Raw genomic sequence first — 24,505 nt, 5'->3', positions numbered from 1 at the left:
CTTCACATCTAACACATCACTGATCTTGTTTCCAGACAGAACTTCAAATCATAGTTAATTTCTTTACCTTGGAAAAGAGTTATATATAAAACGTGTTCCCTAAACCATTCTAAAGGCTTTGCTCACTCCATTCACACTACACAATAGGCTCCCAGTTACGCAATACATTGTGTAATAGTTCATGGCTTTAATTTATATGCCAATATATTGTATCTCACAGTTACATTTTGACAATAAGTCACTCTAGCAGCATTGGTGAGAGCAATTGAACAAAACAAGACAACTCTGCAGTTCTGAATTATTAATGCCATTTTAATGACCATCTTTAAGCAACCTCAGTTCACAAATCGATACAAATGTTCCACGTAAATTTTGCATTGACTTCATTCACATTCTTGATGATCTGCATTGCATTCCATTTATTTTAACACTATTAAAAGGCTTAATTCAACCTGCCAGATGAAGTGCTCACACACCCTATTACCATAACCCAATTCAAGCAACCTGATCAATGGCACTCAATGACAGAAAGATGCAAATAGAATCGTTTGACTTTGTTGTTCTGTCATGCTACAAATGGAAACCCAGGATGTGCATCTGGCTGAGATGGTATTGATTACAGACATCTTTTGCTGCAGATTATTGATGAAGTCAATAGGCTTTTGTTCCCAGCAAGACTAAACGGATCATGTGCTCAGAGCAGCACAATGCTCATAAAACGGGGGCTTTGTAGGCACAAAATACTGCACACTGAAAAGCCTTTTATCATTTTTCCATGTTTAGGATTCTTGAGAAAATGGCTTCAGGAGGCAGACCGTATGCATTTAATTGGAGGCCAGATTTAATTCAATATTTATTTTCTTGTTGAATTATGGACCTCACCCCAAAAATAAAAGACAGAAAGAAAGAAAAGAAAGGAAGGAGAACATAAATGAGAGTGCCAAAAGAGGAAAACATTCAGTGAAAACATGTGTGAACTCTACCAACCATGCCTCAGGTAGAACAGGTGGAGCCAACGACGGTTATCACGAAACATTTCAAAAACATGACTCACATATAATTAAAATTACATTGTACACATCCTTATTGAGATCTAGACTATTTTTAAGAACTTGTATTTTGAGTTTGTGATCAAATGAAACCCATGCTAACATACAGTAACTCCCAAATGGGCTGGACTAGATTAGACATGACCAAGCATGAAATCAATATGAGTGGTATGTTATGACATTTTCACACACACAACTCTCTATATCTGGTTCACCTGGCAAGAGACGTTCAGCTAATTATTCTACAGGTACAGGAATATATCGGAGGCTGACATGACGTACTGTAACAATGAAAAATTCTGACTTAAATCAGGTGACCATCCATATGCCCTGGTTATTAAAATAATCATTCACCTGAGATTACGGTAAAGTAAAAAAATATTGTGAAATAGTATTAAAATTTAAAAAAGAGTTTCCAATTTGTTTTAAAATCTAATATATATATATATATATATATATATATATATATGGACAGAGACCAATGGGCAAATTTGGCCAGGATGCCGGGGTTACTAGGATTTTTTGAGACCATTTGAAGGACATTGCACTTTTTGACAGTATAGTGTCCCCATCACTACACTGGGGCGTTAGGACCCACACAGACCACAGGGTGAGCACCCCCTGCTGGCTTCACTAACACCTCTTGCAGCAGCAACCTACTTTTCCCAGAAGGTCTCCCATTCAGGTACTAAACAGGCTCAACCCTGCTTAGCATCAGTGGGCAACCAGTCCTGGGTTACAGGGTGATAACTGCCGGCAGTTCTTCGTGGCATAGATTCAACAAGGTGATGGAAACACTCCTCAGATATTTTCGTCCATTTTAACATGATAGTATCATGCAGTTGCTGTAGATTTGGCTGCACATCCATGATGCAAATCTCCCTTTCCACCACATCCCAAAGGTGCTCTATTGGATTGAGATCCGATGACTGTGGAGGCTATTTGACTTTAGTGAAATGATTGTCATGTTCAAGAAACCAGTTTGAGCTGATTTGAGCTTTGTGACATGGTGCTTTATCATGGTGGAAATAGCCATCAGAAGATTGGTAAACTGTGCTCATAAAGGGCTGGACATGGTCAGCAACAATACTCAGGCTGTGGTGTTTAAACGATGATCAATTGGTACTAAGGGGCCCAAAGTCTGCCAGGAAAATATCCCACACACCATTACACCACCAGCAGCAGCCTGAACCTTTGATGCAATGCAGGATGGATCCACGTTTTCATGTTGTTTACGCCAAATTCTGACCCTACTATCTGAATGTCACAGCAAATATTGAGACTCATCTTTTTTTTTCCAATCTACTATTGTCCGATTTTTGTGTGCCTGTGCGAATTGTAGCCCGTTTCCTGTTCTTTGGTGTGTCTTCTGCTGCTATAGCACATCTGCTTCATGGTTCGATGTGTTGTGCGTTCAGAGATGCTCTTCTCCATACCACAGTTGTAACGAGTGGCTATTTGAGTTACTGTTGCCGTTCTATGAGCTCCAACCAGTATGGCCATTCTCCTCTGACCTCTGGCATCCACATGGCATTTTCGCCCACAGAACTGCCACTGGATCAGGATGGTCATCCCAGGAGATCAGCAGTTTCTGAAATACTCAGACCAGCCCGTCTCGCACCAACAACAATGCCACTTTCAAAGTCACTTAAATCTTTCTTCCCCATTCTGATGCTCAGTTTAAACTTCAGCAGACTGTCTTGACCATGATTACATGCCTAAATAATGCATTGACGTGCTGACATGTGATTGGCTGATTAGATATTTGCCTTAACGAGCAATTTAAAATAAAATAATCAGCATTAACATAATGATCTTTTAATCCTGTAATTAATACAACAATGCGTTCAGTTCCTGCTCTATTGCACCGTAAAAGACCCTGGTGGTAATAAATCGTCTCCTGAATTCTGTCTGAAATCCAATCTAGGATTAACTTGTTTAGGCGAGTTAGAAGTCTACAGTCCAATATTTAGAAAAACTTTAAAACTATGTCCATTGGTAAACCGTCACAAAACTTCTCCTGCGTTGTATTTCTAATTATCCAAGCCAATGAGCTCATCCTAAAGCTTTGTGCTGCAACTGTCTGCAAATGCCATAATTTAGACAAGACTTTCTCAGTCAATATTCAGTCACTGGTTTAAAATAAATATCCTGTAGACCCTGTAATGACGCCCAGACATGTGCTTTATCTAAGAGTATGAAAATAGCAGTGGGGCTATTACAACTTCTAGACATTTGACCTGCAGATATCCCTAACGGATGGTGACTTAGAGCATTTCCCAAACTAATGCCTGATATATGCCACCTTTTATCACTGAGAAGTGATTTGTGCCTATCCCAGAAACATGTCTATGATTTGACTATGTTGTCCAATGACAATGTGCGGCAAATATGCGGACCCACATTCACATTATACTTGGCCCTGTGAGAGACTGAAGAGTGAGCTTTATATAAACTTCTGAAGTGGCTACTTTCATTCTCATCTGTCATTAGTACAAATCTTACAGTAACACACTTTTCACAAGGTCAATAGTTTGATACTTTTTAAATACTGTGTGTACTAACAGCGAATATATATATATATATATATTTACATCACAGAATAAAATCATGCAAAACTATTATTTCCATCACATCTCAAATTATGTATTATGTATAATTTATGTATTTAATAGCCTTCTGTAGTTGAAATGAAAAGCTATAGAAATCACATTTTAAACATATTTGGAATAAAGTTTCTAATATCATAGTTTTGTGAATTATTTCAGAATTATATCTTAAAGAATGCAAAGCTGTGTCAGGGACAGGGGTAAAATAAAATCTATATATTAGAAGTAGCAAAACATTTCTAAAAAGTTTTTAAAACAGTTTTAATGAGACCTTCATAACAAAATGTTAGCTTTCATAAAAGCCCTAAAGCAATAAAACGCCTTTTATCACATGATTAAAATTAAAGTCTTGAACACAATATAACCTTACAAGCTTTTCAGACATATACAATATACACAACGTCTGCTCTGAACGTAAAACTCAACGCATTACATAAATGGAAAGTTATTATTAAATCAGCTTGTCTAAATGGAGCATAAATCTTTCCACAGCTTCATGCATTAAGCTTAGTTGTATTCACTGTGTCGTGTAATCTGGATAATGTTATTATAACTGTAAAGTTTGACATGCTTGTGTTTATAATGCTCACATCTAGTTGTATGAAATATAGTTGTTGATTTTCTCAAGCATAAATTATTTAAAAATTAATATCGAACAATGTTAAACGCTCCAGGCATGTTCTGATCTTTCTTTCTCTGGCATGACTAACTTGGTCTTCAGATATTTTGCAGATAAATTCTGAGCATTGCCAGTAATGTCTAACCCTTTGCAAAATTATCTGATCAAACCACATTTTTCCACCGAGAGGAAAACTAGCTTGTGATCACCATCTGAAGAGTGTTTGGTTATGCAAGAAACTTAAAACATTTGAGAAGACAAACAAAGTTGTGTGAAAATAAAATATTGAGAGAGAAACCCTTAGTTTTTCCAGACATCTTATATAATTTCTACACATAAAAAAAAAAAATCACTATGTTTCTTTGGGGGTTCCACTCAGAATTTAACAAAAAACTGAATAACATACAATTATGAAGACACAAGAGGGGTATTTATACACTCAAACAAATAAGATAAGACCAGTACACATGAACCAATCACTGATCAATGAACAACAATACAGGATAAACCAATAGAAAAACAACAAGAATAAAGAGACAAATATTGGCCACAGACAAGACAAAGGTATACAATAAAAGCCATATGAAAACCGTTTAAATGCATCTTATGTACTCTGACTTGATAATTACTATCAATATTGTTCATTTTGTTTCCCCTCACATTTCTTAATACTCCTTTGTCACTTGTATCAGTACTTATCATGCTGCTGGTCTTTTATTTGGGGTTTATTGTTGTTTCCTGTTGTGTACTGTGCCTGTGGGTTCGTAAAAGTCCAGACCACATGACCACATGCTTTCATCAGCATCCTTAATGCTGCACGCATAGCAGAGGATGTTACTAAACTCTAAGATTAGTCTGAGATCATTATTGAAAATTCCTCTTTTTTTTTAATGCGTTCCAAATTGCATTGTCAACATAGGAATTTGAACAAATGATCTATAAAACTAATTTAATCACTAAACTAAGTAGAACTCTTTTAAGATGTGAGACCTGATCCGAGCTGTCAGCAGTTGCAAAGAGGAAGTAAAAATGTTCTTCTTAACGCCCACATATGGCTTATTTATAACACTGTTTTGTGAAAAAAGCAAATATTTTACCAAAACAAAATTTTGTGTTTACATTGTGCATAAAACACTATTGATATTTCAGACAGCCGATTTGCATCTGTTTCAGGAAATATGCACAGTGGCCAAGGAAATGTTGCACTTTCAGTGAGTCATCATAAACTGTTAAACTGATCAATGTAGAAATGGTGGTGAACCTTCCCGCAAAATACGCTGAATCTTCGAGATGGTCTTTCAGAAACTCTTCAATGCAGTATGACCTTGAGTACAAGTCTGCCTGAAAACACTGCTTACACAAAGAATGTAAAGAAGAACAAAAGCTGGCCGGTGGCAGGGTTATTTTTTATCCAACACATCCCTGTTTAATAATATAATATAGTAATCAATAATGTGAAATGCAAAATGCATCACTTTGACCTTTGAAGACTGAGCAACCTGCCAGTTTCCGACTGCTGGTTCAGATCTAGCATGGTTCCAGATTCATTAACACTCACTTCCTGTCAAGCTATAAAACTCTTCCTCCTTGCTGCTCCCACCATACTTACAATCAGAATGGCCACTCTGGCACACAACACATGTTCATGACCCCTGGCTTTGGGTGTGCCTGAGGTCAACAGGGTTTAAAGTCACATAAAAAAATGCAGATACAATGACATTGTGAAAGGACAGGAGATCATGATGCTCTGATTGTTTAGATTAGTCTCCATAAAGAGCTCGACAAGCTTGTCTGCAGGGTCAACAGATATGCAATTAGGACATTTACTAATTGACTTCTGTTTACCTAAAGTTTGTCCAGATTTGAAGAGGGTTTTCTTTCAGATCTCTATTGAGCCAAAAACTTTTAGCTAAATAAAGCAGTATCACATAACATGCCAGCCTGCTCTCATTGTTAATATGCATCATCAATATGTAACATTTTCAGGTGCAAAACTTTATTTTTTTTTATTTTTTTGGATAGATATTGAAACTTACAATATGGACGTAATGACAACTTTTAAACATAAACATTATTACATATTTACAACTAAAACTTAAAATATGTACCGATACATTTAAATGTTGTCAATACAGTACGTCCATATTGTACGTTACAGTGTGTATGAAAACGTAAGTATGTACGTGTGGTAGAACCACACTTTACGTAAAAATAAACACGAATGAGATCACATTGGGGATTCGGCATGGGAGGCGGACGCGTTACCAAGGATGCTCATGATCGCAGCCTGCAACATTAGCCGCTAACGTGCCTCTTTAGGCCAGGGGAGTGAGGTTTATACGCACAGCTCTCAATGGCCTACATCCGTTACACAAGCACACAGAATGCATTGTGACAAGCTCTGTGAAATGATAGGAGGTAAGAGAAATTGTAATTGCAAATAAAGTTTTATCTCATTACTATAAAATACCATAAAATGTCTATAAAATACTCTTTAATAGGCAACTTGATCTCATGGGAAACCCAAAGTATTGCGAGATGGCAAATTTGTATAATGTGATTTGTACAAAAATGCATGATTTTTAAGAAAACGCACGAGTGTCCACCCTAAAAGTAAGCGTACAAATTAGCCACAAATTCGGCAAAACTTAAAATGGTTATGAATTGCCATGAGATTGTGTTGAAATTGCTCAGTATAATTGAAATGGATTATTTAACCCATTTTATTTCAGATCGATAGATCTGTACAGTTTCAGACATTCATATTTTGTTTTACAACATAAATTAAATCCAGTCAAACCTCAAACATAAAATGTGCAACTTCTGTGTGGTTAAAATATATGTTGCTAACAAGCTGCAATATAATAAATAAAACTACCACAATGATGTGTGTATGTGCTTGTGGAAGCATTGCAGTCTACATGGAAGTCATTGATGAGGTATCACGACAGTAAGGATGCCGTCTTAGAAAGCAACTGCCTATAGTTAGTATGAAGCAGCTCACTATATTTTGGAAAAGAGCTCGAGTGTGACTAAATTTTGCAAATAGGCCTACTTGTTTTGTTTTTTTATCATCATGAAAACTGCCTTATTTTAGGGAGCAGGTTTTGTCCACTGTAAAACTTGATAACACTCTCCAGAAAATTCCTGACTTTGATGAGCTGTAGATACAAACTGCTGGCAGATGGTTTATGGAAAGCAGGACAGACTATCTGGATCTGCTAAGAGATGTTGGAACGTATTCTAACCAGACAGCAGGCTGGATGAGGTGAATGTTCCGGTCACTAGATTTTATGACCATTCAGCCTAAAATTACAGAAAGTAAAGCACTAGCCTAATCCCTTATTGTAGAATATGGACGTACCATAACAGATAGAATCTTTCTTTTGTCAAGTTAAACTTAATCATGCCATTGTAATGACTCTGAAAAGACATAATATATATATTTTTTTTTTTGCAAAAAAGAGTAGCTTATACAAGGTAAGAAATGACACATACAGAAGAATAAAAAAAAACATAACAAAAACAAAGAAATGGAAAACAGTTAAATATAGATATCAATATAAGTAATAAGATGGTAAGTATTGAAATATTTAGTGATATAGATCTAGATAGAGGCAATTTAATACAATCATAGTAATAGTAATAGAGTTTGGTTAAAACCAAACTCACCTAGTTTGGTTGTGACCTGACATAACAAAATGTCATGTTTGGTGTCACTTTTTGTTGTTTTTTTCTCTCTCTGTGGCTTGGACCTAAGTGTACTCTGGTTAGACATAATTTGAATGTTGCATGTAATGGTATACGTGGTATTTACCTAGGAGGAGGGGTCAAGTACTGCTAATCATGGTATTTTCCAATGTGACTCCACCCTTATATTACATTGGAAGTCCCTTGTATACTGTAGGTGCAACTAATGCACAGTACATGTGTTTAGGTCAGCACTGTTGGTAATTGTCATTGTTCTCCTCTTATGTCGGCCAGCCTTGCTCAGACCTCATGTCACATCCTGTCCTTGTTCAAGGCCAGGGTAAACGGTTCAACACACCCTGCACAAATTGATCTGCTACTGTTATAGGAAAATACTTGATAAATCATAAAGTATTAGCATAACTTTTAATGTTTTCTTAATCATAAAGGTACATTTTATATAAGTAACCTACAAATTAAAAAGTGTTATCGTTCAAGTTCATACTGCGTTTTATGTTTTCTTTGACAGTGACCCAATTAACCATATCTGCATGTCACTGCATAAGATACAAACACGAAGAGGGTGGCATCTGTGGTATTTCTCAACTTCAGGAAACTACATATGCAGTTCATCACATTATGTTGCCCTACTTTTTGAGAAGCAGAAAAAAAATGGTTATAAAATTGTCTATATTTTTATATATACTTTAGATATTTTGCTATCTGATGCAATGACACTGTCACTTTTTAAAATGTGGCCAAATATTTTGGGGCCACTGCATGCATTTTGACTATGTGCATATTCAACAGGACCATTAAGCACACTAAGTGTATGTGTGCACTTTTGTCTGTCTGTGTAAGTGCTTGTGTGTGGTTACACAACACCACTGCAGGCAGGGCTCAGGTGTTCTGAGCTGTACATAATTTACAAGGTTATTTTCTATACTAAGGACTTCCACATGTATTTCAGTTGGATTTTACACCTAATGGATCTGGTTGTCATGCATGTGAAAAAATGCAAAAGAAAATAACTGGCATTGCCTTCAGGTTTTCATAGAAATTTCAATGTTTAATGCACTTGTAATTAAAGTGATAGTGTTAATCTAATTGCTAAAATTATGGTTTGCTGGGTGCATGAGAGTCTGTGAATAGACCCATCCTTTCCATGCCTTTGGTATCACTGTCATGGTACACAAATTTAATGTGAAACACTGGGGCAAGTTCCATTATTGATGTTGTGACATTGCTTCCTTAATGATCCATGTCCAGTGACATGTCAACAAAATTTGTTATGAACATTCAAATCTAAAACAGATGACATGAACTTTTGAGATTGTATCTCAGAGTTCAGCAAGGTCTCTAGTGCCACAAGTTTGTCCTTTGGATTTGACATTTTAGAAATCCTTGGTGTTGGAAATACTAAAAATTCATTTGAAATATGATAACGTAAAACATCATACCCACCATAAATATAACAAATTATCAAAGAGTATATAAACAGGTAACAATGTCACTAGCATGTAAGTAACTTCACATAGACACTCTGGGGACATCAGAGACTTATTTTACATCTTGTATAAAGGGGCATAATAGGGGCCCTTTAAGTTATCATTACGGTTATCGTTCTTTACACAGCAAAGTTACTGGGTAAAATCGTATGTGCAGGTGAACAATACAAATGCTCATTGTCACATCAATGACAAAGCAGCTCTGATAAAACATTTCATTAAGACACACATGTATAAAATCACATGTATTCTCTTAAGGAAATGCAAATCTGGATACTTAGTCAAAGCATTGTACAGATGTGGCCAATGAGAAGGGGAAACGTTGAAGGGAAAATGATCAGGTGTGTGATTTCCAGGAAAAACATTATTTGCAGCGAGATGAAATCAATAGCCCTATAGCAATTATCATTAGGGTAAAGAATGTTTCATAGTTCTAGTGCAAAATGTTCCCATTCATGTTCCTTTATCGTCTGTAAACAAATGTGAAAAATTGCAGGAATGTCATGATAGGCAGTGCAGCGCTGGTCTCTGCATATGTTCAGTTCGCTGTAGGTCTGCTAATGCAGGTGTTGTGCTGGAATCACATAAAACAGATCTTAATAGCCCCGCTTCCATACAAATGAACTGACTGTTGTAAGACTTTCATTGAACACTATCACGGCACTGTCCTCTGAAGCTCCTTAACGCATGACCACAATTCTACATTCCAAGGTGCTGAAGGCGGAAAGATTTACTGTCATACTTCTAAAAAGGCTTGGCTTTGGAAGATATCATGTTTCACATTGTTTAAACTCTTCCTGGGCCTGAGCGACAGGTCAAATACCTAAGTTCATGTAATAAAAAGACTGAAACAGATTGTAAAGTCCAGTCCTTTTTATTTAATTTTCTGTCAAAGGCAAGCGAGACTATAAATCTCTGGCTGTTCATTTTCTCAGAACAATGGACCACTCTGAGATGGAGGGATTGGGTGCGGGAGACATAATTTCAGTGGTGGTGGGACCCTGCCGTGTGCGAGGCTCTCAGATGGAAAAGACTGCTAAGCTCTGGAATGATACACAGAAACAAAACCACTGTCTGAATATATCTGCACTGCCTGGGGTGTAAAGCCATTCTAGCGTGGCCAAAGCTGATGAATAGGGACACAAGGATGAACAGAAGCTAACCAGTCTTGCACAGAGAGTGGAAGAAAAAAACACTACATACAGTAGAGACGGTTTGGAAATGGAACAAAATCCATTGAACATTTGGCCTGGATTGCATTTTAATTACAAACGAAACAAAACATACATACATATATATATATATATATATATATATAAAGCACCTTAAAAAAATACCAAAGTGCTCTACAATTTCAAAGAGATATAGATCAAATACAATCAAATTTAAATAAATGAGATAAATATTGGAGAAAAAAAGATATTGTGGAGAAAACAAGAGAAGGATAAAATAATAATAATATAAATGCGTCTAATCCAAACCTAATGGTCCTAATCTGGGGCCGTCGGTGATCTTTGACGCATATAAGGAGTAGAAAAGGATACAGGCTTTAAACGTGTTTACAGAAGAAGAGAATCTGTAAACCATTCCACAACTTTGGGGCAGCAACTGAGAAAGTGCTATCTCCATTTTTGGAGTGTTTCTAAACCAGTAAAGTTTTTATGAGAATTCTATAGTGACTGCTGGACAGAAGCAACCCATTATCCCAAACAAGTCAAGAAACGAATATTCGATTGGCTCCAAATAAAAAAACAAAAACAGAAAATAAATTAAAAAGTAATAAATCTCTGCTCTGCTGTGAAACAAAGATAATTAAATCATTTTACAACTGCTTTGAATGCTGCTCAATCAATCATAATCAAGGACTGTAACTATCCATTTTATAAATAAATGATATATAAAAAAAATAATATTAATAATAATATAATACTGTTGTCCAGTGTAAGAGGAGTATGCTGGGAACTCTACAGTTCTGCATGCACAATTACCCCTATGTGCCCTCACCCGCTGAGAGCTCACCTCAACCTACAGCAACCCCTGCTTCTGCTCTTCCTACAGAGAGGAACTGCACGAAAGGCCTCACTGCTATTTATAAATGTTGGAAAGGCGCCCGTAACATAGCAACAAAAACAATCTTTTACTGTTGGCGAGCCGTAAAACCAGAATGCCGATGGGTCGGGAGGTAAACGTGTGACTGGGTGTGGCCACATCGAGGAAGTGTCTGATAGACAGGGAAATTCAGGAGAAAACTGGAGATCTCCTATTTCCCACAACACAAGGAAAGGAAAACATGCACATAATAAGAGAGACTGACCTTGTTTCGTTAGATTTGACACGAAAATAGTGTTTTGACATCGTTTTATGACTTGCACACCGAAATTAATACCCCTATTTATTTCAGTAACAGTTTACAACAAGATTTCATTAGTTAACATTAACTAAGAATGAGCAATACTTTTACAGCATTTATTCATCTTAGGTAATATTCATTTAAACATTTGCTAATACATTTTTTTAAATCAAAAGTTGTATTGTTAACTATGCTCCGTGAACTGAATGCTATTTTTATTAACAAACTAAAAATGTTTTAATGAGAAATGCTAACTGTTAGTTATTTAATACATTAATTAACAAACAAATGCTGGGTTGTTTCGGGTTGGGACAAATATGGACAAACCCAACCGTTTAATTTTTTTAAGTGCATTTTAAACCCACTGGTTGGGTTTGTCAATAATGGACCCAAACGTGGGTTGAACCCAGCATTTTTTAGAGTGCAATGTTAACAAATGAGACCTTATTGTATTGCTTTACCTTTATTTCTTATGTCATATACGCTTAATGGATCGCCTCAGTCAGTGCAATGACCAAAACATTAGATGTAATTATTAGGTATCGCTTCAATATGTTTCAATTGATTGGCAAAATAAAAAGGGAAGTATTTAATCTGTCCCCACAGGAAGTCGCTCAATTCAAAAATCTATATGCAACAGTTTGGGATAAATAATGAAAATCAAATAAAGTAGGTGAAAGGCTGAGGTAGAGGCACATTCATAATGTATGTCCTCACATGCAGCCTTTTATGAAGTCCATTCTCATCTTTAAATGTAGAAATTTATTCATTGCTCTTTCATTCCAGAGTGAGACAAATATTGGTGAAGATGCTAAAATGGAACTGGTAACCCCAGGTCGACTCCTGAGAAATGAAGTGCTGTTTATTTATTGATAGTCCCATTTATTCTTATCTACGTCAGTTAATCACGCCCGCTCCTGTCATTCTCACAATATGCATTACAGATTTATACTTAGTGTGTGACTGCTGCTCACACACTAGCCCCTCCCCTCATTGGGATATGAATTATATTAGTGCAATTTGATCAAATTTCCCATGATCATTTTCATCTCCAAGGGATACGATGCCTTCATCGAAGCTCTATGGAGAGTAAATGCCAAGGATTTTTGAATGCTTTCCAGGACAAATAACGCATTGAACACTGTGGCTCTGAAATTTGTCTGATGTCTGTGCAATTTGAGTGTCGACTACGGTTTTAGTCACCATGAAATCAAAGGTGACCATAATATTGCAGTGCTTATTATAAATGATGTATCCATGCACATCATTATCATACTGAGAGATGTCATGTGCTTTTTGACCATGCTTGTTTGGAAACGTGGTAACTCAAGAAATGGCGTTAAATAGTCACAAGGCAGGTAGTGCACATGTGTCTTCTTGTCAATGGTATTTAGTAGTTTAAAAAAAAAAAGACATTTCTGTGCTAAGAGGACTCCGTTATTGCAATTTGATAGAAAGGCTACCAAAACAAGGCTAAATAAATAAAGTGGGTGTTTGTTAACTTTAGTTAAATCCTCTACGTAGAAACACCCAGTCATTACGGAAGGTGTACACTGCCTTAGGCGCTGTTGAAAGAATTTGAGGACAACCTGTCCACAACATTGGCAATGAAGAGACACACAGAAAAATGTTGCATTTAACTGAACAGAAAACACAACAAAATTAATCAAATATTAACAAAAAACTTTTGTGCAATTAAAATAATAGCAACACCTCATCACAATTTAATTTAGGAAAACTTGCCTGATTTTTATCAGTGACATTTCACTAATGTGAAAGTACACCGTACCGAGAATGAATGAGTGTCTTATCCAAGAGCGGATATTTCCCAGGTATCCTGAGAGAATGGGGGAGGAAATGACTCAACCATCTGTCTGCTCTAGCACATTTACATACATGTATCTCTCAACAAGAGTTTCAGTAAGTAGGGCAACTCTGTGACACCTCACACTTGTACTGTATTTTCCTTTCCTGCTTAAAGTCCATCACTGCCCTCATTTTGGCTCACAGTCCTGCTCCCACTTCAATGCAATCAACCTTCCTTTTCAGTCTGTAATTTGTCTATTTCATGGTGTAAAACGTGTCTCTATTTCATGATGTAGGCCTATGTGACATCATTGTCTCACACACACACACACACACACACACACACACACACACACACACACACACACACACACACACACACACACACACACACACACACACACACACACACACACACACACACACACACACACACACACCTTCTTTGTCTGACCTTTGTCTGACTTTAAAAGAACATAAAAATGCTATTACAATATTACGCCAATATTATTGTATGGACTTTTTTTAACATATCTATAACTGTCACTATCAATCTATTATTAAAATGGCATAAATAAAAATACATGAAAAAAATATTATATATATATATATTTAAAATTAAATTAATTATATGATATACTGATAAATTAATTTAAATAATCATTAACTGCATAATGTGCATATATTAATATTTACTGTTAAAAGTGGAAAATGAAATAAAAATGAAATAAGGTAACAATCCAAGAGTATTAAAAATTACTGATGGTAATGAAATAATGAAATTATGAAACTTCACAGAAGCAGTGAGAAGTGCTGCATAAATGTGCTCATGATTTTGTCTATAGACTACTCTGTCCAAAAGAAACTCACTGCATGCCTACACACACGCACACACACTGTTATTTTCAGGCTAGGTTGCTTGGTTCTCTTGCAGGATCTGGCAAGACTGATAAATTATTATTTAAAGTGTCAAAGCAGTCTGGCAAGTTATTGTTACTCCATTCTGTTCAATGGAAACTGCAGTTTGGGCACTTAAGTGGCATACAACAATTCGTCCTCCAAATCTCAGCAATGGCAGTGTTTCAAAAGGGTGGGCAAAAGGTAATTAATTATGGAGTTCATTCATTCATAATTGTTGATTTATCACAGAACATTAGCTTTCAGAAATGATAATACAGAAAAAAAAGGAATATTTTCATACTCTAAGAACACCACAATGTCTCCGCCTGCAACTGTCCGACTCATCATGTCTTATACAAAAAACTCCTCTAGGACATACCCACACGCCCCTCCTCTCCTTGAGGATTTCAGCTCTCGGAGAGTGCATGCTTAGTGAGCTATGATGTTGAGCCAATGCATACCAAGCCAATAAGAAACAACATGAAAACATCGCTCCCACTGCAGTATTCACTGGCGGCAATGTCTCCATAGAGCACATTCTGGAAGACCACTATCCATTTTTCACCAGTGCCCTTCATAAATTTTGCTGGATATCCTGATCACGGGGGTGTTGGAATTTATTTATGTCTGGAAGATCACAGAGATATTAGGAAAATAAATATATGAAACTCTCCACATGCAAGTGTTTGTGTCGATGGGTCCGTGCTGGTGCCGGTGTTCGTGCCGGGATTCCGTGGAAGTTTCTGTGCCGGTGTCTGTGTCAGTGCCGGGTTTCCGTCCCGATAGCCGTGCCAATGTGTCCGTGGAGGTGTTCGTGCCTATGTGTCCGTGCAGGTGTACGTGCCTATGTGTCTATCCCGGTGTTCCGTGCCAGTTTCCATGCAGGTGTCCGTGCCAGTGCCGGTGTTATAAAAGACATTTATAATGTAGAAAATTATTTATCATTTGAATAAATAATTATTTAAATATTATCAACGAATCCTGAAACAACTGTTTTCAATACTGATAATAAGAAATATTTCTTGAGCTCCGAATCAACATATTAGAATGATTTTTGTAATCATGTTACTGAATGATACTGAATGATTATGAGCTGACAATTCAGCTTTGCCCTCACAGGACTAAATTGCATTTGAAAGTATATTAAAATATAGTTATTTGTAATAATATTTGACAATTTTACTGTTTTTATTGTATTTTATATATTTTTTTAAATGCAGCCTTGATTGGGTTAAGATAATTCTCTCAATTTTTTTTTTTTTAAATCTTACTGTCCACAAACTTGTGAACAGTAGTGTAGAACAGTGCATGCTCATCAAATTTGCATCAAATTTGATATGCAAAACAGTTTGGTTGACATGGTCAAAAAAGGGAATGTAATTCCTGGTTGTTTCCGTTTAAACTCAGGACATCCAGATAAGCTTAGATATCTTATCTAGCAAACACTTTTTTGTTACAAAAAGAACTTTTCAGTACATTTAAAACTTGAACCTGGACCAATTTGTGCTTAAGAGGTTTGCTGAGCTGACAATGAATTCTTCTTAGTTACTCTCCCGTTCATAGATCACTCCTACCCTCAATTTTTAGATTATCAGCCTAGACTGAAACCTCACGAGTGCTAACACTTTAAACACTTTTAAGATGTTTTGAACACGTAATTGGTCGAAACATTAAGTTGCTAAATTTTTGCATTGAAAATGATGGACCTTTATGAGCTGGTACCAAACAAGCTGTACTTTATAATGGTCTTTTTTGAGGAACGATATACCAAGCATTCCAAAAACAGAAGTATCAAATAACACAGAGGCAGACTCACTGTACTCACAGTACTCAACAGTGTTAACTAAAATGAAAATGTTTTTGTTAATTGAAATAAAGCTGAAATAAGTTCTACATTTATATTAGATTAAAAAAACTTGAATATATATATATATATATATATATATATATATATATATATATATATATATATATATATATATATATATATATATATATATATATATATATAATAAAATAATACAAATGACAAGAGGATTTAACAAAATACTCAATTTAAATAATAAAATTGTATAACTAGAATAAAGACTAAAAATATAACAAAATAATACTGATAAATACCATAACAGTAGCTATATAAATAACTCTGCAATGCTCAGTGACTTAATAAAACAACAATAAAACAATCCACATATATTGAGCCAGCAACAAGTCATCACAATTTATTTGACAACTGTACAAACAAGCTCCACACCCATTATACTTGCAGCTTCTTTACTCTGTCTGAAACCACAGGTGGCAAAACATTTAACCTGCTGCTCCCATGAAATGACTGCAGTCGTGGAGGATCACGTTTAGCTCCAACACACCTGGCTGTGTACGAAATTACCCCCCATACCATTTACTATTTGAGGGGACAGCCATTTGTAGTGGTGTCCGAAACCATGGTGGACGTTATTGAGTGCACTCATTCAATCCCATAATGAACCACAACAAGGAGTGTACAACTAATGTACGAGAGAATACCCATAAAGCACTGTGAGGGTCATACCAAACCTCGCTGGTCCAATGTGGGAACAGTGCGATATTACACAGGTATAATTTTATTTTTGATTGATTATGTTAAGGTTTAAGGTTTATACATGCTAGTTTATATGACAGAATTCAAGATAAATCTTTTCACAACTACTGGACTTGCCTAGTTTCAAATAATTATTAAACAGTAAGCACAATGCAAAAGCAGTAGCCCTTTCGTCACACTCAGTGTCCGAATTCTCGTTCTCATTCACTCCTTCAAGTGGACAATATTAGTGGAGTAATTAGGGAATATTGAATGAGGTTATAGGGGTGAATTCAAACACAGCCCTAGAAGTTTCTAGTGATCCTCCTGAAGACCATAGCTGGTTGAGGTGTGTTTAATTAGGGCTGGAGTAAACTCTCTCACACACTCTCACACTCACACTCACACTCACACTCACACTCACACTCACACTCACACTCACACTCACACTCACACTCACACTCACACTCACACTCACACTCACACTCACACTCACACTCTCACACACACACACACACACACACACACACACACACACACACACACACACACACACACACACACACACACACACACACACACACACACACACACACACACACACACACACACACACACACACACACACACACACACACACACACACGGCATTTCTGGATTGCAGGAAATATAAAGATATGACTCAGATGATTCTGGACATTTAGATGATACATGGACACCAGTAATTGGCACCAAGATCTTGTAACTCTCTCTAGCATGTAAACACTGTCCAGACCGGCTCAGCAGGTCTGACCCACAGGAAGCAAAGCCAGCAGCTCAAACAATGATAAGGGCATTGTGTTTCAGAAAATCCACAGAGTGAAGACGTACACAGATTTTCATTTCTGGATCATGGATGTACACTACTCAAGCTTTAAACCAGAGCAGACCTTTGAAATCAAGCACAAATTGTAAGCACAAGCACTAGACTCCACATCCTTAAACCAAGGAATTTGTACACACGTACTCACACACACACACACACACACACACACACACACACACGGTATTTGCGTTTTAATTATGAGGGCTCTACATAGATATTTGATTTGCAATTCTCCTCTGCTCTAGCTTGTTTCATAGTCTAGCTTTCTAATAAGCCATGCATTGTACTCTAGGAATATTGTTTGCTTTGTGTCAAATTTCTTTAATTGATAAGATTGAATGAATTATGAATTGATAAGGCTGATGAATTAAATTTGCATATGCTTGATGATTAAACATTAATTCTATCAATGAATTTTGTGTGCCTACTTTGACAATGAAAATTTTTTACAGACATTTTTTTCAAGTCATTTTATCAATGTCAAAGCACTTACAGTACATTAATCTGTTTATCTCATGAGTTACAGAACAGAACAGTCATACAAGCTTTGAAACAATGTATCAAGGCAGATTTTCTTTTTTTTTAAACAAGTCTGCATGAACAGTTTAAAATACAATTTAAATAGTCTCACTGTAGCTGTCAGAATGTTGTTACTTAATCCTCTATTGCAGCAACGCAGCCTTCACTCTCAGCTCATTGGCTGGAAGTCAGCTATGATGTCATCACAGAATGTTATAAGGGCTCTGACAAGTAGCCTGGCAGCCACATTTAACGTAACACCGCTCAGCAGAGTGACTGTGTGTGAGAGAGGTTGAGAAAAGTGCTTTGGTGACAGAGAAAGAGAGCAAAAGTGTGAGAGAGATCAGCATGCAAGAGAAAGCCATAATGAAGGGAGGATCTACTCGTTCATAACAACCCTACAGACCTCAAAAGAGTACTTAAACATTGCATGGAAGAAGTGGAAGTCTTTTTTGGAGGTTTGTAAAAAATGACATTGTCTGCATGGAATTGCACTGTAATTAAACTTGTTTACTTACTGTTTGTATTTTACATGGTTTACCACTCAAATGCACAAACCTGTTATTATTTTTTAATAACTAATTTAGAATGTTCCTGCTTTTCCTTCTCAATCTCTGGCAGGTCATGGGAAACACACCGCCCAATGCAAATGAAACCTGTGAGAACTTCACAAATGTTACCTCCACCAAAAGCGAAGTACAGATGGTGCTGCTGGGCACACTCATGTCCATTCTTGTCCTGGTTATCGTCTTTGGCAACGTGTTGGTGATAACAGCCATTGGCCGGTTCCAACGACTTCAGAACGTCACTAATTGCTTCATTACATCACTTGCGTGTGCTGATCTGGTCATGGGATTGGTGGTGGTGCCTTTCGGCGCCCTTCACATCATCCTGAGCACTTGGCACTTCGGCAGCTTCTTTTGTGATTTCTGGACGGCTACTGATGTTCTGTGCGTCACGGCCAGTATCGAAACGCTCTGTGTCATCGCTCTGGATCGCTACCTCGCCATAACATCCCCCTTCCGCTACCAGTCCTTACTGACCAAGGGCAGAGCTCGCATCATTGTGCTGCTGGTGTGGGTCATTGCCGGGCTCATTTCCTTTCTACCAATCTATATGAAGTGGTGGACTTCTGGCACTAAAGAAGCACAGTGTTGCATGAGTAACGCGACATGCTGTGAATTTCACACCAGTTCTGCCTATGCTATCATCTCGTCCATAATCTCCTTCTACATCCCCCTGGTCATCATGGTTTTCGTCTACAGCCGTGTCTTCCAGGAGGCGAGAAAGCAACTGAAGAAGATTGACAAAAGTGAAGGGCGATTTCACGCACAGAACAACAATGCCAAGAAGAAAAATGTGGTGAGCAGCCATTGCGAGGTGAGGACCGCCAAGAAGCCCAAGTTCTGCCTGAAGGAACATAAAGCTTTGAAGACTTTGGGCATCATAATGGGTATATTCACACTGTGCTGGCTGCCGTTTTTTGTACTAAACGTGGTAGCAACAATGACAAAAGTGGACACCTTGACATTCAGAATATTAAACTGGATAGGCTACGCTAACTCAGCCTTCAACCCACTGATCTACTGTAGGAGTCCAGAGTTCAGGTACGCTTTCAAGGAAATCCTATGCCTCAACAGGTCACGCTACCCTAACGTTAGGTCCAATGGATATATATATAGTGGGCATAGCTGGAAGAGTGAACACAGAGGGCGAAGCAAAGGCAGCTCAGAGGACAGTGACCCAGCTGAGGGCAACTCGGAGAAAGAAGGATGCATGTCAGCAGATAAAACAGACTCTAATGGGAACTGCAGTAAAACCCTGATGAGTGTGTTATAAATCACCTTGCGAGTCCTGACTCATTCCAATGTGACTTCTCAATATGTCACATAAGGACAGGTTACGCCTCCTCTGGTAAGTGGCCAAAGGCGGTTGTGTGATGGAAAAAGGGACATATTTAAAAGATTGTTTTCTTCATCTACCTCATTGTTTTATTCTCTAGATTCACGTTATCAGTTCATTTCACCATGACCTCGCTCAAAAAGGTTAGCGCACACAAAAAACAACAACAAAATTAAAGTTAAAAATGCTTCCGGATTCAGTTTTAAATGGAACGAAATGTTCAGAAAGAATGCACTTCTATGAGTCAAGATAAAAGACACTTTGAACTGGTTGTTCACTAGAGGGACTTCCTTCTTGAGTCATGTTTCTGTCATCTAGCATAAATTGAGGAACTGAGCTGCAGTTTTAAAGAATGAGATCTGCTTTCATTAGATTAACATTTTAAAACAGGGGTTGCCTTTTTGAAGCAATTTTTACTTATTACTTGGTTCAAATTGGATTCTATGAAAATGTCTGTTTTAAAATTCACCCAACCCAGCACTGAAACAACACCTCTTACCACAATGCAAAAGGAAATGAAACCACATGGCCATCCCAGTTTGTGCAAAATGACAATTTCAGTCATGCGATTGATAAGCTGAGCATCCTTAGATGGCAGTCACTAAATATAAACCAATTTATGCTGACGCACCAAACCACATTTTCACAGCATAAACAGAAAGCTCATGGTTAAAACGTGTGTGTCTGATAACAGAACTTCTCTAGCGGCTCGATTATCATCTGCGATTAGCCATTTCATGTCTCTTAGCACGCTCAGTCCTGAATGCTGCCAAATCCTTAATTCACCATGGGAATGTTCTTAACATTTTCCAGTACAAATAGGCAAAGTCCAACAGGCCTTTGTGTAAATCCCTGAGATTCAGTGTTTATCAAAGACATTATGTGACTCCCTCATTACCAAAAACATTATCTAGAAAGATAAATAAATTAAGAGGTATCGAGTTTCCTGTCAGGCTCAGCTAATGCACGCAGTGCAAAGCACACAGCAATTTCCCTGTTCCTCACTCACATTTCTGACCAAGGTGTTTAATCTAATGTTTCATGCATATCATGAACTGCATAAGTGGTAAACAGTTTCAATACTTGTCAGTGTTCGTGAACTATTAATTTAGGGCAAGTGGCTCTCTGTTACTGTGCAGCCTGCTTATGCTGTCAAAAACTGTGAACTTTGATCTTTAAGAAATCTCTTTGAATCAGTTGTCGCTTTTTGTGGTCCTTATCAATTTTTGTGTGTGCTCTGAGGATTTTAGACATTTCTATGTTTGCTTTCAATGGATAAACTGTAGTGATAAAACACTATTTCTGTTCCAAGCATTACATCAAAGTGCAGTTTAAAACTATAGCTTCTTAAAAGGGTGCTTTGTAAATCTGACCAAGATTTGACATTTGAAACATAATTCAAACATTGTCAATGTATATGTAAATATTTAAAAGACCATAGAGATTATAATAAATGCAGTTTTTCTGTAAACTGTGAACTACCAGAGACAGAGAGAGCATGCATGTCCATTTTCAGGATGTGAAACTGAATGCGACAGCTTGTACAAATTTGTTAACACTGCACCCTTCTGGGAAGGTTTTTCTCTGCATGACGCCGTAAGAAACTCTGACCTGTACTATCTTGTGTTAAATGAAATATCTGTGCAATCTCTAATTGTGGCAATGCCATTTCCTGTTGTTCTCTTTGGACACAGTTAACCTGTTGAGTAAAGTGTTTACATTCATAAATGTCTTTAAGTTAGCTATGGTTCACAGTTAATTGGCATGCAACCCCTCATGAATTGCACCTTCATCTTAGTGATTAAGCAATGCTCTGGCGTTAATGTCACGCCACATACATCATATTGATGTCACCTTCAGAATTTAATGTACACCAAGTAATTTTTACCATTGAAAGTTTAACAAATCTGTTCAAATTTGTAAGGTCCAGTCATATAATTGCCAAGAAAAAGCCATTTTATGTACATATAGGTGGTCAAGGTGGCCACCATGTTGAGATCACATGACCAGCCAAACGCTACTTATTGTAAACCCCTTATTATTAGAGGCTTAAATACAAGTATAACGAATGACACTGCGAATAGGGAATTTATACAATGACATTTCAAACAAAAATGTTTGCTTTGCAAAATGCTGCAGTTATGCAAATAGATCCCAGCCAGTATATATTTCCAGTGTTACACTGGCCAGTGAAATATAAACAAAAAAATTACTTGGTGCATATTGTAGTTCATCTTCTGAGTCTGTACAGCTAAAAGGGGAACAAGACATTTTAGCAGGACTGGCTTTTTTTCATAGGCACACTTGGTTTTAAAATGTTCTGCTCCACAGTTGAAACAGACATTTAGCCTGCAAGGAGATTAATTGTCACATTTGCAAATACAGACACAGTGTGGACAGCCTCTTACTGATGCATGAAGATGTGATTAAAAATGCCCTGAATTTTGCCTTAATGATAAGAGCAGATTTCTTAATCATAATGCTAATGAACACTGCAGTAGGCAAAAGTTCAAACAAAACTTCCCACTCTACAACCCTCTTAGGAAAGCTTAATTCATGGCATGTGTACTGTATATAATGTTGTTCCAGTTCGATGTTTACCTAGATTCCTTTGAGCTACTTTCGCACAAGATTAATCACTGTTTCGTTGAACTACAGTGAAATACGTTCAACCATATTTGTCTTAGTGGTATTTATGAAATACAAATGTCATGCCATTTGTATTCTGTAATAAATTATGTATTTAATGTACAGTATGCCTGGATGTGACTGATGTGTTTTTTTTGTGTGTTTTTTTATGTTTGAAGGAAAAGGTGCAAAGCACTCAAATGAATTCCCAGTATGTTTCTGTAACAACAAAGCAACAGCTGTTACAGCATGAAAAATAGCTTTAGGGTTTGCAAAGGATCCAAAATGCAGTGTTTCTAAGCATAGCTACATGATACAGAAAGCGTAGCTTTATTCAGACAGTCCATGAGTGCTTATACAGTATGACTTTGTTATAGTATTAGATTCAACACTTATCAGCCGCCTTTTATCTTAGGCCATCAGAAGGAATTTTCCCTCACCATTCAAGAGTAAATCAATCAGTGAATCACCATGAGTATGATTTGTGTCCATCCGTGCAACGTGGAAAACATCCCCTTAAGAATAACTTCACCCTTTGCATGCGTAGCTGCAACTCAGCCATGTCTATTTCAGTATGGGAACGAGCCCCTGCAGCATGTGATTGGAATAGACTGTGATATTGTAATATGTTTCCATTCTGAGTTTATTACTATATCAGATTCCATTAGAACTATTCTCATTCACCACATATCTCTGTGAACAAAAGTGCAGCCTGGATACAGTAAATTACATAGCAAAGAAATGTCTAGGTGTTTGGCCACACAGAACCATATAGGAAGAGTGATACATTAAAAGGCCAATGATTCATGACGTTATCGTTGTAAATGTTCCCTTGATTGATTGGTTCATACTGTATGCCTGCTGTGGCATTTAGAAAAGAGCATAATAGATTCAACGAAAGGGAAATTAGACATAAATGCAGCCACCAGAGAGGAAAATACAGGAAGGTTTTTACCATCAACTCCATTAGTGAAGGTGAAAAAGTACATCAAGAAATGGATCAATGTACTGTATGTGTATGATGAATATGAAAGGATGAAAGTGAAATTCAGGCAACTTAATACCTTGCAAACCCAATACTGTAAAAATATTATGTTATAATACATAACCGAGCACATTAACCATGTTGCAGTGATACATCTTGTAAAATGGGTAATCAATCAATCAATGAAAAAGAAATAATAAAAAAAAACACTGGAAATTATGTAATAATTTAGAATAGTGCAATGCCAAACAGATATAACATCTCAGAGGAAAATTGTTATTGTTATTGAGTGTTCTTTCAAAAGTCATAATAACTATTAGAGATATTTGATTAAAAGTTGTTTCTCAAACTAATTTGGATATATAAAAAAGGTACAAATGAGGCATTTGCTGCAAACAGTATTTCACATGGTTTTTGTTTGTTTGTTAAGACGATTTGTTGCTATATAGGAATCTTGAGCAAAAGTTTAAGCAAGAAGACTGATGACTATATAATTCGGTTGCCTTACAGGAGAA

At 36.9% G+C, this 24,505-nt stretch overlaps 2 protein-coding genes across 2 annotated transcripts in view; one reads left to right on the top strand and one right to left on the bottom strand.

Annotated features, from left to right (window-relative positions):
• Positions 1–24,505, bottom strand: part of il12ba (interleukin 12Ba) — a 176,178-nt gene that overhangs the window by 140,159 nt on the left and 11,514 nt on the right. The gene's annotated exons all lie outside the window — the stretch shown is intronic.
• adrb2a (adrenoceptor beta 2, surface a) lies at positions 18,717–23,132 on the top strand. The gene is made up of 2 exons (XM_079630520.1): positions 18,717–18,933; positions 19,097–23,132. The coding sequence occupies exon 2, from the start codon at positions 19,100–19,102 to the stop codon at positions 20,312–20,314; it is 1,215 nt and encodes a 404-aa protein (XP_079486646.1). The 5' UTR covers positions 18,717–18,933; positions 19,097–19,099; the 3' UTR covers positions 20,315–23,132.

This window comes from Phoxinus phoxinus (genome assembly GCF_949152265.1).
Source record: "Phoxinus phoxinus genome assembly, chromosome: 12".
NCBI classification, from domain to species: domain Eukaryota; kingdom Metazoa; phylum Chordata; class Actinopteri; order Cypriniformes; family Leuciscidae; genus Phoxinus; species Phoxinus phoxinus.
This window is presented reverse-complemented; position numbering and strand designations above follow the sequence as displayed.